General features: G+C 42.5%; 1 protein-coding gene across 4 annotated transcripts in view; it reads left to right on the plus strand.

Annotated features, from left to right (window-relative positions):
- RMDN3 (regulator of microtubule dynamics 3) overlaps positions 1-17,063 on the plus strand; it is a 61,303-nt gene that overhangs the window by 28,940 nt on the left and 15,300 nt on the right. For all 4 annotated transcript variants that reach the window (XM_084630946.1, XM_084630947.1, XM_084630948.1 and 1 more), the window contains exons 8-9: positions 14,384-14,459; positions 15,158-15,235. In XM_084630946.1, coding sequence (XP_084487072.1) covers positions 14,384-14,459; positions 15,158-15,235 — 154 coding nt within the window. The remainder of the gene's footprint in view (positions 1-14,383; positions 14,460-15,157; positions 15,236-17,063) is intronic.

The following is a 17,063-nucleotide window of genomic DNA, read 5'->3' on the forward strand; positions in this document are numbered from 1 at the left end:
AAGTTCACAGGAGAACCACTCACACAAATATATTTAAATACTTTTAAATTTCACTTGGTGTGTCTGGACTTCTTGAGGTGGGCACTTTTGTCTTACTGTAAAGTGAACAGCATTCTGGACACAGCGCAGAGCTGATGATCAGAAGCCTGTTCTAATTCGCCAATCAGGGGGACCTTGCTGATTAACTCTTATCAGACTACTGCATGGAACTCATGAATTTTGAGCTAAATCTAGACTTATGCTGAATGCTCCCTATTAATCATGTGGATTAAACAGAAGAGCATTAGAACATACGTCAGGAGCCAAAGAAACAGTAGCCAGTAGGAGCAGGCACAGAAGCAGCCTCAGGAAAACATTGCAGTATGGGGAGGGGAGAAAAGCTCCTAGCCAGGATCATCCCTGCACCTTTTGGACCATGAACCACACACTCCAGTCTGGGGGCACTAGCATCCATGAAGTGCCCCTTACCCCTGAGCCATGTGTGCTCGGGGAGAAAGAGATTCTAGGGAGGAGTCAGCCCTAGGCCAAAGAAATTGAAACCAGGAAGAACAGGCATGAAAGCAACCTCAACAAGATAATAATGGACATGATGTGAGACCATTTTTTACAGTTTTGACTGAATATTATCTACCGTGTGTTGATTGATTGTTTGCTCCAACCCCCTCATTCCCCATCTATCACAGGCTCTGCACTTCAGCCTCACTCTATGTACCTTTTGTACCCTCTTCTTCCTGATCTCTCAACTCTTCCTTTCAGTGTTCCCTCTCCTTTCTGTCTAGCTAATCTCCTTCTAGTAATACCCCTCCCCTAAAATTAATTTTTTTGTGGTGGTTTTTTTAGACCTAACATGTCATTGCAAGTATCATAGTGTCTAGCACATTGTGACCACATTCGTGGCTGGTCCTTAGGCACTACTCTAATAAACATGATTAATAATAAACGTTGGGTGGGGTGAGGTGAGGTGGGAGGGGAAAATCATTTGTCATGAAAATAAATAAGTTTTCAATTGCCTTAAAATTTCTCTTGTCCCTCAGTTAGTCTTCTACTACCAATGCTCCAGAAGGTAGCAGGAATCTTCTGTTAAAACTGAAGGCCTGGAAATATAGAGACTGTATGAACATGATGTAATGCCTTAACTTGAATATTTCAATATGCATCACCTCATTTGTATATCAGGCTTTAAAATGAAAAACATTTTATTTCTACTGTTATCTCAGTTGCTTTGCTACAGTGATGGACATGCCATAAGTATAAACTAACTTTAGTAAACATTTAAGTGCTTAATGAGACTAAAGCATAAATACAGACTGAGGCTAAACACTGTCTTCTGATTTTTAAAAGTAATATTTGCTGACAATCTGATGGGAGAGGTCGTCTGTTAGAAACTCCAATAATCTCTAAAGGAGCGAGAGTGAGGAGCCCAGGCACCAAGGAAAAATACCATGGTAACTCCATTAATGTTAGATATCCAACTGGAGTCCAGGCTGTTGGCTCCTTTGGGAGAGTGGGGGAGAGGCTTTCTCTGGAGATGAGGAGGGAGTTGTATCAGACGCACTTGTCCAGCTCACTGAAAGCTGGGGTTGTAGTCACAGAAATTATCATTCCATGCCATTGATGGTGGCTGGACACTGCTCCTGCTGCTGCTCCCCTACAGCTGGAGCTGTGGCTCTGAAAGGCCCTTCATGCACAAAGGAGGTGTGAGGCATTCTACCCCACACAGTGTTTATGCTGTGAGACTTCCTGAGAGATACCAGAATGTAAATAGTAAAGATGCCAGGCAGTAGTTCTCAGGAATATGTAGCATGGTCCTACAAAACCCAGGAACTAATAAAAACTTGTTTTTCACTGGAAATGGCTTTTTTAATGCAGTATTTTACATTCCCTCAACACAAGTGTGATACTCTACCCAGAAACATTCAGATCCCACAAACTATGAATGTTTGTGCGTAGAACATCTTGCCGGCAGTTTCTGTTAAGTCTTCCTGTTTCCCTGGAAGATCCAGGCATCCACTTATTAGTCCATGACAGGGTCAAGTAAAATCAGGAGTCTCTGGAGAAAAATGGGAGACTGAATAGATATGAAGTTACTACCCAAAATATATTCTAGAGCATCTTTAGTTGAATCTAGTTGTGTAACTGACTATTGTGGAGGAGGGAAATATTAGTATTTTTTACAACATAAGTTTTAACTTTTTTCTGTTCTAGATCCCTCCTTTCCCCCCAGTCTAGTTAGAGACCGTAAGCCCATAGATCCAGGATTGGCTCAAAATTCACCCCATCTTTGCTAAATCTTGCATATATTAAATCTTGAACACTTTGCTTGGAATTCGTTTTATCATAGAATATCAGGATTGGAAGGGACCGCAGGAGGTCATCTAGTTCAACTCCCTGCTCCAAGCAGGACCAATCCCCAATTTTTGCCCCAGATCCCTAAATGGCCCCCTCAGGGATTGAACTCAGAACCCTGGATTTAGCAGGCCAATGCTCAAACCACTGAGCTATCCCTCCCCCCCCGTATTAAGACAAACTGGAACTGGTAGAGAGCAAAGGAGGTGAAGAGGACTGGTATGTTATCATTTCTCCTATTGTGACCATGATTCAAATCCTGGTTTAAGTCACAAATTAAATTAATTTGGTTTCCACCAAGTTAAGTCTCACACTTCCTTTGTGCATGAAGGGCCTTTTAGAGAAGGAGCTCCAGCTGTAGGGGAGGAGGAGCAGGAGCAGTGTACAGCCGCTATCAATACCCATCAGAAAAGCAACGCATGACTTTGAACAATTTGCCCTGATTGACTGTCCAAAATAGGCACATGATAAAAGTATGAGGCCAACCACCTGGCTCAGACTTATGCCGTTCATTTCCTTGCTCCTTTTTCATTAGCACAGGATTAATTCACAAATTAGAAGCTAGTTTTTAGTCCCTGGTGTTTCACATTCACCTTGGTGGTGTATCCAGAACTCATTTTTCAGCAGTAAGAGACTCGTACAGTTTCAACCCATCTTTAATTAGTGGTAGTTTTACAGCTAGTAAGAAGTGCTGCTCTACTTATGAACTTTCTTAAGATGAGTTTGAATGAGGGATGGGGGGAGGCAGCATTGTTTTCAACCGCTAACAGAATTTACCTCTGCTCCTGGTATATCAGCTGCTTGTTTTACTAGGAGAAGCATACAGTTGTAGGCAGTGCTTAATTTGTGCCAGGGCTGAGCCCCCCAGCACCTCTAGGGTTGCTGTGTTAGTTATAAAAGTTAAAAAAATTACTTGAGGCCCAGCATCTCTTTCATTACAGATTAAGCACTGTAATGAGGTTGGGTGTTGTCAGTTCCTAAGCAACAGGAATACCCATGCATTCTATTATGGGAAGGAGAACAGGCTGCATTGTCCCCTCCACTAGGCTTTCAAATCTTATTGTGTGATCTTTTTGATAGCATTTATCAAGTAAACTAATATATATGAAACCCAAGAGCCCTAGTCTAGGGTACTTCTCAGTCATGCTTGTGTCTCTGTCCTCCTGTATGTCCCCATTCATGCTACCATACTGCAAAAAAGATAGAAGAGAACAAACTTGTCCGCTGAGGAAAATGGCTCTGTGCGTGCCTACTTGGTGGCAAAGGATTATGGAGTGTGCACTTGTTCTTCACATAGTGTTACTGGAAAAGAGAGCTGCATATGTTTTGTTCTACTGATGCAGTAAATATCAGTTTTTCCTTCACCACCACCCTCAAATCCCACATGGAATATGCTAGTGCCTTGATTCCAGTTGCTCATCAGTTGTTCCCTGGGACAAGAGCCCTCACTATTTCTTGTGACATGGGAGGGAGCTAAGCTTTCAGGAGGACAGTAACAGTCTCCAGCACACCCTCCTCCTGGATGTTTCCTAACTTGTGAGCGCTCTGCCTGCTCACTTCTGCAGAGGGAGTGGAATTGCAGTTGGCAGACAGTGTGACAAAGTTCCTCCTCTACCTTGGTGGGTCTTGCGCTTATTGGCGGATTTGCGTGCCTCAGAGATTCACGGCAGCCCTCAGTTTGGCCATTTTCGTGAACCCACAGTCCAGGTCAACTTCTCCTGTGTCTGACCAGGAGTTGGGAGGTTTGGTGGGAACCCGGGCCTGCCCTCTACTTCGGGTTCCAGCCCAGGGCCCTGTGGAATGCAGCTGTCTAGCTTACCTCCTGGAACAGCTGTGCGACAGCTACAACTCCCTGGGCTACTTCCCCATGGCCTCCTCCCAACACCTTCTTTATCCTCACTATAGGACCTTCCTCCTATTATCTGATAATGCTTGTACTCCTCAGTCCTCCAACAGTATGCATTCTCACTCTCAACTCCTAGTGCTTCTTGCTCCCAGCTCCTCACACGTGCACCACAAACTGAAGTGAGCTCCTTTTTAAACCCAGGTGCCCTGATTAGCCTGCCTTAATTGATTCTAGCAGTTTCTTGATTGGCTGCAGGTGTTCTAATCAGCCTGTCCTAATTGTTTCCAGAAGATTCCTGATTGTTCTGGAACCTTCCCTGTTACCTTACCCAGGGAAAAGGGACCTACTTAACCTGGGGCTAATATATCTGCCTTCTGTCACTCTCCTGTAGCCATCTGGCCCGACCCTGTCACAACAGGTATGTGGAGAATACAGACTACGAGTGGTTGCCATCACAAGGGGATATGGTTGTGGTTAAGTGTCTACTTCAGGCATTGAAGGGGAAATTGGTGTGCTTAATCATATTTTTTAAAGTAATGTAAAGAATTCTATATAAACAAAAGAACAATGATAGGTGTAAATAAATGGGTGGATGTGAAATGGCTCAGAAAATAGGTCCTATAATAAACAGTAATTTTCTTTAGAAAGATGAAGTCTGAGCAACTTTTTAGGTGTTGATCAAGAAGCCAAAGGAGAAGATTTATATTTTACTCTGTATGTGTATGAGAAAGGAATCACCAAAACATGCATAGCAAATCTAAATGATCAGATGACCTTGTAATCCTCATTCCCCCTATTGTATGTAGTTCTCACTTGTTACGTTTGTTTACCATTAGATTATAAACCCTTGAGGCAAGGAATGTCTGTCTATATGTTCTGCTTTGTACACTCTCTAGGCATTGTGAATAAATAATAGGAGTCCATGGGCATTTTGGGAGCCTCTAGACAGTGAGAGAATGTTGCCTCTGCATTTCTTCATTTCATGAACACCTTTCTGATGTAAAATTCCCTTTTTTCAAAGTTGAAATTTAGCTTTGCCACCAAAAAAAAGCCTTCCGTGTTCCATCAGGAAAATCGTAATAAAAATCCAGCTGCTCAACTGGAAGGATCTTAATCTCACTTTCTGCCTGCAAACAAACAGACAGCAAGATGAAAAGTTTATTTTGATCCTCCCAAAATCTAAATTTTCTGGAAATCTCTTCATGTGAAAAATTTGGCATTTGTCTTTTCATCTATTTGGAATGAAAATGTTAAAAATTTGGCATTTTTAAATAGGAACGGATTTCCATTTGCCAGCTGTGTCTGTTCTAGACAAATGTAGTGAACGAACTATAAACTGCTGTGCAGTGGCTATGTTCTTTGTGATTATTCTGTTGTTCCATTTCATGGAACAATGTACTAATCCTGGAATATGGGATTCGATAGTGTAGTAGCCAGGAGTAAAATATTAAATCCATTCCTCCACCACCAAATTTTTATTCACATAAAGGTTGGCAGAGTTTTTTCACCCAGAAGATGGAATAGCATTCTGGGCATATTTTAGGATAGTACAACTATCCACTACTATCTAGTGAATCCATTCTAATATCACTGACCTGCACTTCTAATGTCTCCTAGTCTACCTGTGGTCATACTGGAGTGTAGAAGCCTCTGATACTATCTAGCCTATTGAAGTTGCAAATTCTTCCATGACCATAAATAGTTCTTGTTTCATATGCCGGTAGGTTTTTATGAAAATTTACCTTTTTCCACAGCTAATTTCAAATATACATCAGCAGAGTGGTAGCTGGGAGATTTAGTGATGTGACTTCACTAAATTTAATGGGAGTCACATGTTTCAGTGGCTTCTCAGTAAGGGACAGTGGAGAGGCCAGTGACATGAGGCAAGCAGATTTCTGCATACAAGTGTATTTGAAAGTGCAAGGTAGACAGTTCAGCACGTAATTATCACCCTGTACAAATGTTCGTCATCTCACAGGACAGAATCTGTACATACTAGCACTGGGATTTTGGACAGGTATTGTTTGTTGGAAGAAAATTAACTAAGCTTTTGAATTAATGGAAGTAGCACTTGAGAGAGGCTTGTAGTGTTTCCATTTGAATTCACCTAGCAAAATGTTGTGTGGTGGTGGTTTTTCTCGTGTGTCCACAAGATTTAATGCGTACATGAATAAAATCAACTCCTCAGCACCTCATAATGAGCAAAACCACTTAATTTTCATACCAAAATCAGGCATGTACTATCTACCACACAGGTGGATAGGGCAGATTCATAAGTAAATAAGTTGACTAGTATACCATTCCTTCCTCAACTGTGCTTTCTGGACTATGAAAAGAACCAATAATCTCTCCAAATTCCATTTTCGCTCCTATGATATGAATACAGTGCAGACCGTGTTCCTGCTTATGAAGAGAGCTACTGAAACCTTAGGGTGTTTCCTGCCAGGTGAGGTTGGGAATTGTCATTGTTTTGCTGTCCCTCAGCCACCATGCCAAGACTGTTTCTTAGGGAGCCTGCTGTAAACATATGGGGACTGGAGTCTGATGTAATGTGTGAAATCGGAAGATTACCAATAAACTCCATAGAAAATTTTAAATAAAACTGCTAAACTGAAGTTATTTGAGTGATGATAAAGTTCTAAATAACCATATTATGGGCTGCAACCAACCCCCCTCTTCCTGAAATCCAGGTTACTTGGCAGCTCCTGAAATTTCCCACTTCAGTTCATCAAAGCTCTTCCTTTCCTCATGCTCAATAGAATTAGCTTTATGCTATGCCAACATATGCATATATGCCAACATATAATTATGCCAACATAATTGGGAAAATGGAAGATTGAGGACACTGATAAGCAGAAGGGCTAGTTGAATACTAACCTGCAACGAAATGTTGCTCAGTGCAGTGTGTTTGCCTTACTCAAATATTCATACTGAGGTGCTTACAACTACATTGTTCCTATCTTCTGAGTTGAGAGACTTATCCTTTTAAGCAGTAATTCTCCACAGCAAGCCTTTAATGTAGCATAAGAATTGTTGTTCTTCCTCTTTATGGGATTTTTTTGGGGTTGTTGCTTTAATCTTTGTAGCTCTTGATCAAATGAAGCATTTCTCTGATTTCCGTTTTGTCCAGATGTGAGCCTTTTGGAAAGGAGTAGGCTTTGCTTATACACAGCAAGCTTCCACTGCTCATTCCTGAGGAGGAGGTTCACTTTCAGGTCATCTTGAATTGCTGCTTTGATTGAGTAAACTTGGTGGCTTCATCAGCATGAAGATGAAAAGCTTGCTTTTTTGGCACTGTAGACCTTGGTCTGCATTGAATATTCAATGCGGGAAAATAGTGTTGTCTTTATTCTTTAAAAATTAAAAAAATCCCTTTTCATAAAGAACAATGAATGCCCCTCTCTCTCTATACATACACACATACCGTAAAATATTTCTGTGAAAAGTTGGAGTTGTAGGGGCTGGGAATAGAATGATATTGGTAGGCTTGGAATGATTAAATTTTTATTGTTAGATGTCCATAATTATTGCTTTCACTGTACACACACAAACCGATGACAAAATATTTGTCAACAATAGTCAAAACTTACAGATAGGCAAAGCAAGAAAAATACTGCTTGAGAATATACTAGAGTTTGAATTAAGAATACTTTGTATATTTTGATATGGGATGTTGACCCCCCTCCCCCAATTTAATGCAACTGTGAAAATTTTAATTGATATATTTATAATTGAGCTAAAAATAAATATTATTCTGTTACTTTTTGATGTAAGCAAGAGATCCCGTCTGTTAAGAGCTTGATAAATTTATGGAGGGGATGGTATGATGAGACTGCCTACAATGGCATATGGTCCATTGGCAACTGCCAGTAGCAAAAAACCCCAGCTGCTGGAGATGGGACACTAGATGGGGATGTCTGAGTTACTACAGAGAATTTTTTCCCAGATATCTGGCTGGTGGGTCTTGTCTATGTGCTCAGGGTCAACTGATCTGCATATTTTGAGGTCAGGAAAGAATTTCCCCCACGTCAGATTGCCAGAGACCCTGGAGTCTTTTGCCTTCCTCTGCAGCATGGTGCACGGGTCAATTGCAGGTTTAAACTAGTGTAAATGGAGGATTCTCTGTAACTTGAAGTCTTCAAATCATGATTTGAGGACTTCAGTAACTCAGCCAGAGGTTATAGGTCTATTACAGGAATGGGTGGGTGAGGTTTTGTGGCCTGCAATGTGTAGGAGGTCCGACTAGATTATCATGATTGTCCCTTCTGACCTTAAAGTCTATGATGTGGACCACTTCACACACCACTGGATGCAACTGTTGTCCAAGGACTTGTCTAAACACACAAATTGTACCACATTATCTATACCAGTATAGTTAGTAGAATAACCCCACCCGACTCCCAGTGTGGATGCAGTTATACAAATTTACTTCCATACAGGAAAGGGAGTAAGCTATTTTGCTATATGTGTGCCGTAGGCCTGGCCTATATTTAAAAGTTAGGCTGCCATAGCTACAGCACACAGGGGTGTGAAAAATGCTGACCTACTCCCCAGAATAGTTGTGTCTAGGTTGCTAGAAGAAGTCTCTGTTGACCAAGCTTCTCCTGCTCGGAGAGGTGGATTATCTGCAGCAAAAGAACAATTATTTCCATTGCTGTAGGAAGTGTCTAAGCATAGCTATAGCTCCATAGCTGCTGTTCTTCTTTTAGCACCCATAGTATAGATATGGCTTCATACTGATATAACTGTGTTCACTCTAGGGGTTGTGATGTGACTGTGGAGTGGCAGGGGCAAATCTAACTGAAATAGCTATAGCAGTATGGAGAGTGAATAGACTAGGTTTTGGCTCTGTCTAGATGGGATGTGTGTGAGGTGGTGGTTTGTTTTGTAAAACATGTTGGTTAATACATTTTAATATGATTTCCTTAATTACCACAAGGGTCAGAACTTTTCATGCAAAAGCCAGCACCTTTGACACCCGTCATGCTAATTACAGTATTTAATCAGAGGGACTAGTACCACCCACTGAATTGTCACAACCATTTTTTAGAAAACATCTGGGTGTTCAGTTCTTGTCCAAGAACTGACCTGTTTGCCTCATTTGTGTGAACTGAAGGGACTACTGCCCAAGGTGGTATGGCGGCAAGTCCTGTTATGGTAGCATAATTGTGCTTGATGAAATGAGATGGCACGGGAGAGTAGATCCATACTTGTTTACAGTAATGCTTCCTTCAGTGCCTTGTGGTGGTGGTCATAGGGTGAAACGGACCTAGAGAATTGCCCAGGGTGGCAGGGTGTATGTTAAAATATGAAGTCTGTATAAAATTGTTTTAATTGAAATAATGCCTAAGTACGAAACTTGCTTTCTTCCTTGTTTTACCTGGCCAGTGCAGTAACTTGTGAGAGAAAGAAAGCGAGCGTTCTCTTTAACTGGAGCCAGACCTGCAAACTCACCACTAATTACTAGCTGTTCAAATACTTCTTGTAACCAGCAGTAATGGGAACTCCCAATGCAGTCTCCCAAGTGTGGTAGGATTTACAAGCAGTCATGCTGAGTAATAGAACACCTCTCTAGGGTTTCTTTCTTTGTTAATGCCAGGCCTCAGGGCAAATATGGACAGACTGAAAGCATTTTTATTTAAAGATCCATTTGAGTTCAAATGGGGTTTATATGGCTGGTTGTTAATGTTGTAAAACTGCATTTTAAATCGCAATTTTCAACCCCATTGTAATTATCCTAATTATGTCAGCTTCTCCTAACACTGATGTAGGCTTTGTCCATCCCTATTGAACTCCTGAACTTTCTGTTCCCTTGCCCTTTTACAGTCTTCACTCTCAAATATTTGTGTTGCTGCCATTACTCTTCCATCCTAGGGAGAATGATTGTAGCTCCCCTTAAAATCTGAGGGATTCAAAGCAGCCCATCTCAATTTCCTTCCCCAAAGCCAAAAGCCCTCCCTGCCTCCAGAGTACTCCTGAACCCCATCAGCCTGGGAAATAATATTTTATAATAATAAAAAATGTGCACTTCTAAATTACTGTACTGTACCCTATGAGTTAGATAAGGAATATAATCCTGCTCATTCTTCCATAGCTGTATTGACTAGTGCAATGCTAATAGGAATAAAAGTATTTGTTGATGACTCTTGAAAGTACACTGAGCAGTTCTTTTAGTTCAAATAAATAAAAGGAAAGCTCTTTCCCATTGTTGTAATGGTCACCTGTCTGAGTTTCAGACTTCAAGCCTCACTTGGCAAAATAAAATGACCTGCTCAGTTCCACTATATCATTTTGGTTAGAAACAGTTTTCCCACCCCACATCTCCCCTCCCCCATTTCGTTTTTTACATTTACTGTCTGTACTGTGTCAAAAGGAACCACCAACACAGTGTGGCTATTTCAAAGGCCTATCAGTTGAGGAAGATAAGGGGGTTGTTTGGTTGGCATGACCCCCTAAATGCTACTTTGCAGGTGCTGGGCTGTGGAGAACTGTGTATATTACATTTTGTCAGCCCACGAGGGCAAAAGTCCTGCTTAAATTGGAGTCAGCCGAAGTGCAGTGTTGGAAATGAGGTCTTAAGGCAGCCATGTGACCTGAACTCTGGAACTTGAGTAGGGAGGGCAGATGTACGTGTGTGTCCTGCCTATGATATCAGCCACTCCTGATCCGTGGAGTTCATTTCTCAGCAAATGGAGAACCCATTATCGTGCTGAGACCCCTGTGGGAGCTTGTGGTTTGACCCAGGTCAACAGCTTAATGAACAGTTCTGGTTAATAATTAGTGCTGCAAGTGGCATACTCCAAAGTTTCAGGAACTGCTTAGACAGCTGTCTGAAATGGGACTTTCTAATTCATGCTGTATTTCAGATATTACCTAATGTTTATAGGAGATGAAAATCCCCTCTTCTAACTCCTTTTTTTTTTTTTTAAAAGTCTTATCACACTTAGTCAATCCTCTTATAATTCTATCGGGCCTCTCAAAGTGAACAGCTCATATATTGAAGAATAAGCTAAATTAAACAAATGAAAGAAGAAACCATATTGGCATTGCAAACTGACTGAGGAGGGGAATTCCAGATCTAAAAGGCACAATGAGATAGTTCTGAAATAGTCTTACAGATAGGTAAGAATCACCAACAGGCTGACACCCCTGGAACTCAAGGCACAACTTGGACCAGGAGATTGCAGTATAGAGCTAAGATGTGCAAGCTAGGTTTGGCCTGTTGTCTGTAATACTGGGATCATAATCAAGAGCCAGTTTAGTGAATTCTTAATACATAGTTATTCTCTGTTAATTTTATTGACAAGCACTATTATAGCAACACAGTTTACAGGTTTCTTAGGTCAGGTGAATCATAGAATTGTAGGACTGGAAGGGACCTCGAGAGGTCATCTAGTCCACTCCCCTGAAGTGTATTGAAAACACTTGGTATAGGTAATAACACTAGCAGCTGGATACAGCACCAGTTGAAATCTGTGTAGCTGTCTAGCAGAGTTCACATAGGGCTCTAATTGGACTGGGTTAGTGACCAGGTCTGGGGTAGGTGGGTGTTTTGAGGCTGTCATCTTGTTCAAAATGTCAACTTTCATTTTTTTAAAAAATGCAGTAATTCTTAGCTGCTTTGGTTGCTAATAAAACCTTTAAAATCTGACCTGGGTGTAGTCAGTGCAGCAATGCCTGCCCAAGTTTGCAGAGAACCTGATACAATCTCTGAGAAGGATGAGTTCCCCCACTCATCTCAGCAGAATGATCACTCAGATGCCCAATGATGATTTAAATGTCAAACATTAACTATTTCACTGTGTTCCTCAAAACATGTGAGAAGGAGAGGGACTGTCATACTATGAAGAGCTGCACAGTCTGTTTTGGTGCCATGAGTGGGTGGCACTTGGGGGAGTTCCACAATTTTTTTTTTTTGTTCCTCATTATGACCCATTAAGTCGAAAAGCCAGAGGGGATCAATCAAACCCAGTGCGTCAAGATCCCAGCAAGGGCAGTCAGGACCAAGGGTCAGTGCAGAGGAAAAACAGAGGTTGGGAGCAGCAGAGGAGTTTGTAGTCCAGTCCAGGCCAGGGTCAGTACCAAGAGTCAGAATCAGGAGGCAAAGTCCAAATCAAGCTGAGATCAAGCCAGAAGTTCAAGAGCAAGGAGCAGGAACAGTCATGGCAGCTACAGAACATCCACACTGTTGCCTGAACACTTCCTCGAATGCCCGTGGGTTTATATAGGGCAGGGAGCCAATCAGGAGCTACGAGGCTGCTGTATGTCAAACCCTTGAGGTGGAGCTTTCTGTGGTCTGTGTTCACAGCGGGTCATGGGAAGTGGAGCGCAAGTTGATTACAGCTGCCACTCGGTAGCAGCCTGGAGATATCAGCTGCCTGGTAGCTCCACAGGCCTAGGCTTGGGCTCTAGGGGCATCCAGTTCCCTGACCTCCAAAACCTTTGCGGAGTATGGTCTGTCCTGGTGGTGGTTGTAGGGCCAAATAGCTTCCACTGGCTCTAGTAGCTGGTGTTCCTCCCTCTGCTGGAAGCTATCTGCAGGCTCAGGCAGACATTTAATCTGTTTCAGAGCTTTTCTTCACAACCACTAGAGCTAGAATTTTTATTTTGTTTGTTTTTTAAGGAAAAAATAGCTCAGATTCTGGTGCCCTAGGCATGTCCCTCTTGTTCCTAAATTGTAATCCAGCCCTGTTCATGGGTGTATCCATATGTCACTGAATGGGAGCCAAACCCAAGGAACCCAGCAGAATATACACAGTCATATTTTGAACATCTGTGAGTGGCATCTCCATTGGGTGGAGCGTGGTGGAGTGCTGCTACTGCTTTTCCAGTTTGGACCAGGACTCCATCCAATAAGGCATCACTCTACTAATGTCTGAAATTAGCAATGGAAATTGGAACTTCATTATTGGACCAGAGTATGGAAACATCTTAATTCTAACTTATACATTTATCATTATGATGTTCAAAGTACAAAAGTGGGTCATGCATTACACTTCAGGTTCTGTAAAACTGATAGAGTATCATCTTAGGCACAATCCTGTGTTCTGAATATGCAGTCCTTCTCTTGACTAATCCCCGTACTGATACTGAAGGAGTCTGGCATGCTCACCGAGTTGGGAAGTGCTGTTTCTAGCAGTAGATGTAGAAGTGCTATCAGTCAGATGTGAGTGGCTGGAGGGAATTTGAAAAAGGAAGAAGCAGAAGAGAAGACAGAACTTTACATCATAGTTTGCACCTTGAAAAGTTAGTTCAAGCATTTGGAAGTGGTAGGAGCAATAGGGGAAGCAAAGCTTTGTGACCTAAAGTCGTCATGACTTTAAACAGAGATTCAAGAGATTTTTGTGACACAGTATTACAAACTACCAGGGTTAAGAGCACCAAGGCTAGTTCAAGGAACTCGGACAGTAAGGTGAGAGGGCAAACTATCTATCAGCATAGCTGACCGAATAGAACTTTAGCTATTGAAAAATGGCTGCCATTGAAGTTGTAATCTTGTTTCCATCTTTTTTGTTAGTTTATTTTTAAGAGGAGTTAAAAATTACTAAAGTCTTTACGGGACAGTTTTGGGGCATAAACTAAATGGCTTCATGTCAGCTATTAACTACACTAGTCTGAGCTTGGATAATTGAAAATGCTTGCTATCTTTGTTTTCCTGGTGTGGAGGTGCTCTTGGGCTAAGGGAGGTGGGCAGATTTTAAGAATATCTTTTTACTCAAAGTAGGATTCCATACCTCCTCCAGGAAGCTCCATGTCTTCGCTTGTGCATGGATAGTCATCCATCTAATAATGTGTTAGTGTTGCTATTTACTCTTCAGTTACCCTAGTGTTAGTATTTTGACACTGACAAGGGAAGAGGGAGCATGTTGTAAAATAAGTATGCTATTCTTTCTTACATAGAGGAAATGTTGTTGTCTGGTGATTGAGACGGGGACTCAAGTCAGGACTCCTGAGATCTAGTCACTGTTCTGCTGTTGAGTTGTTTGCACACCTTGGACAAGTCACTGCTTCTCTCGTGCTTTTATTTCTCAATCTGGAAAACATGTATGATGTTTCTCTTTTTTAACAGAAAAGTTGTGAGGCTTAATTGATGTTCGTAAAGCCCTTTAAGATCTTTGGAAGGAAGTGTAAACCATTATTGGGAATTGTGACAATATGTGACTTTTTATTGTGGGCTTGTTTTCTATGTAGGTATGCTATTCTTTGTGGCCAGTTCTCGGAACATGAAAGTATTCAGAAGCGTATTCAAGCTGGGTTTGTTTTTAAGGTGAGTAAAGAGCAGCTGCTTCATATATGCGAGTTACTGAGAGCTTGCTTGTAAGGTAGAAAGCAAGGAAGATTGGTTTGGAATTTTATGTGCTAAATTATAAGAATCTAATGGAGGGATTCAAAAGTAGGTGGCCTGAATTGTGGAAGAAAACTACAACAGTCCAGTCTCAGAGTTGACCTGTGTGAAATGAGTGAGTTGTTTCAGTCCAGTTTTTACTCTGCAAAATCTCCACACCACCACTACTTTGTGAAGAAGTTAAGGATTGAATGGGCATGGAAAAAGAAATATTTCACCCTTAGTAGCGGCCCCTCTGCTTCCAGGCTAAGGGATGTTGACAGAATAATCATAGAATCAGAATATCAGGGTTGGGAGGGACCTCAGGAGGTCATCTAGTCCAACCCCCTGCTCAGAGAAGGACCAATCCCCAACTAAATCATCCCAGCCAGGGCTTTAATGAGAGGGAGGCCTGCACTGTTGATGCCCAGGCTGGTAGATGAATACATAACTTCAGTTTTGAAGGCTGCAAAAACAGCATTTTTTGATTTTACTACATTTGCTTAAAATAGAACTTTTCCAACCATGACTTTTATTTGGCAGTGGCACTTATGTCACTGATTTCCCCCCCTCCATCTGTTTATGGACTACAATAATTTTATTATAAGTTAATTCTGTGTCTTGGCTCTGGTTTTCTTTAGGAACATGTTGATAAAGCAATTGCCCTGAAACCAGATGACCCCAAGTCTTACTATCTTCTGGGCAGGTGGTGTTACCAGGTAAATAGCTTTCTTCAGCCTGTATTCCTGATTTCCATGGTACAATATCCTGGATGTTCTAAATCTTATTACTTTTTTCTTCTCTGGAAGATGATCTTTCATCTGTATGAAAATGATGGGGAATTCAATCCAACAGCCATAAGTCTTAGGGGAATTCTATTCAGTTGTTGAATTTGCATATTGCATAAGAAAACCCTAATACACCCTCATAGAAATGGCCTAGTTTCTGAAGCTCCCTGTTTGTATATATAGATTGAAAATTATCCTTATGGGAGGTCCAGGGCTTCCTATATTCAGTCCTGGAACAGTGCTAAAAAACTGTGACTCAGATGTGATATACTTGAAGTTCAGAAATCTCTCATGCCATTAGGACTATAAATGAATGTTCTCATATGATTGGCATCCCAGCTTGCAAATGAGATAATGCATAATGTTTAAGGCCTGCCGGGGTACAACATACCTAACCTTAGAATCTGTTATTCAGATTCCCGTGTAAGTTATTCTTCCACTTGAATACTTGTGATTTATGCAATCTTTCTCTCTAACTGCTAGAGCTATAAATCAATGCCTTCTACTATCTTACCACTTGGAATCCAAGCTTTTAAACATTTTTTCAGAGCATGGGCTTTCAAGCAGTTTCAACTTTCAAGCAGCTCGTGAGGGAGGGAATGTTGAGTGCAAATGCTTTCAAGACCAGTAGATATTCCTGAGGGAATTCTATGCACCCCCACCTCCCAAAAAAAAAAAAAATTCTGTGCACAATAATTTAAAAATTTGCAAATTTTATTTGTCAATTAATAAACATGGATGCTCCAGCATGGCAATAGGGAACACAGACCACTGGCTGCATGGAGGTGGGAGATCACCCTGCATCCCCCCAGACACAGATTGCAGTGAGGTTGCATCCAACCCTGATGCAGCGCAAGGGCCGGGCCTGCTCCAAAGGTCCATGTCCCAGAGTGGAGGAGGAGGGCTGCAGGATGATCTCCCACCTCCTGTGCTCCCCACTGCCATGCTGAAGCCTCCACATTTATTTATTGACAAAATTTGCAGAATTTTATAATATTGTGCACAGAATTTTTATTTTTTTGGTGCAGAATTCCCCTCAGGAGTAGCAGGTGAAGCAATTCACCAGGATTAGCAACCCTGCGCCAGGCACACCAGGTGTGGAATGGCTTAGTGTGGGGTGAGAGGGTTCTATATGGGGCAATCAGGTGACTCAGTGAGGGAGTATGGGGGGATCTGGATGTACGCGGGCTGGTTGGGGGTGGTTCCAGGTGCAGCGACAATGGGACTCTGCAGGGGGGTCCAGGCGAAGGTGGTTGGGGCTCAGTGGGGGTGGTGGTGCTGGGGGAGTGGGGTTTGGTGAGATGGGGGTCCAAGTGCAGCTGGTTGGGGCTCAGTGGGGTGGGGATCCAGGTGGGGGGGGCTGTGGGGTGGTCCAGGTTCATGGGGGTTGGGCTTGTGGGGGTTTGAGCGCAGAGGGGCTCAGCGGGGGGTGGTCTGGGTGCAGGGGGTTGGGGCTTGGCGGAGGGGTGGGTCTGGATGCTGGGGGATAGGGCTTGGCAGGGGGTAGTCTGCAGGGGTGGGAGTCCGCATGCAGGGAGGGTTGGGAGATGGGAGAGCAGCTCCCTACATAGTGACCTTTCCCCCTGCTTCTGAGGAGCAATGTGGGTAGGAAGTGGGGTCTGAGGGATGCAGATTCGGGGAGGTTTCTGGGAGTGGGCCTGACCCAGCCCCAGCCGGACATATGCAGGGAAAGTGTGCTGCTCATCCTCCCCCAGCTAAGCCAGGACTAGCAGCTGAGCCCGGCGCAGGGTAGGAGCCA

Source organism: Lepidochelys olivacea, assembly GCF_965140295.1.
Source record: "Lepidochelys olivacea isolate rLepOli2 genome assembly, chromosome: 6".
NCBI classification, from domain to species: Eukaryota; Metazoa; Chordata; order Testudines; family Cheloniidae; genus Lepidochelys; species Lepidochelys olivacea.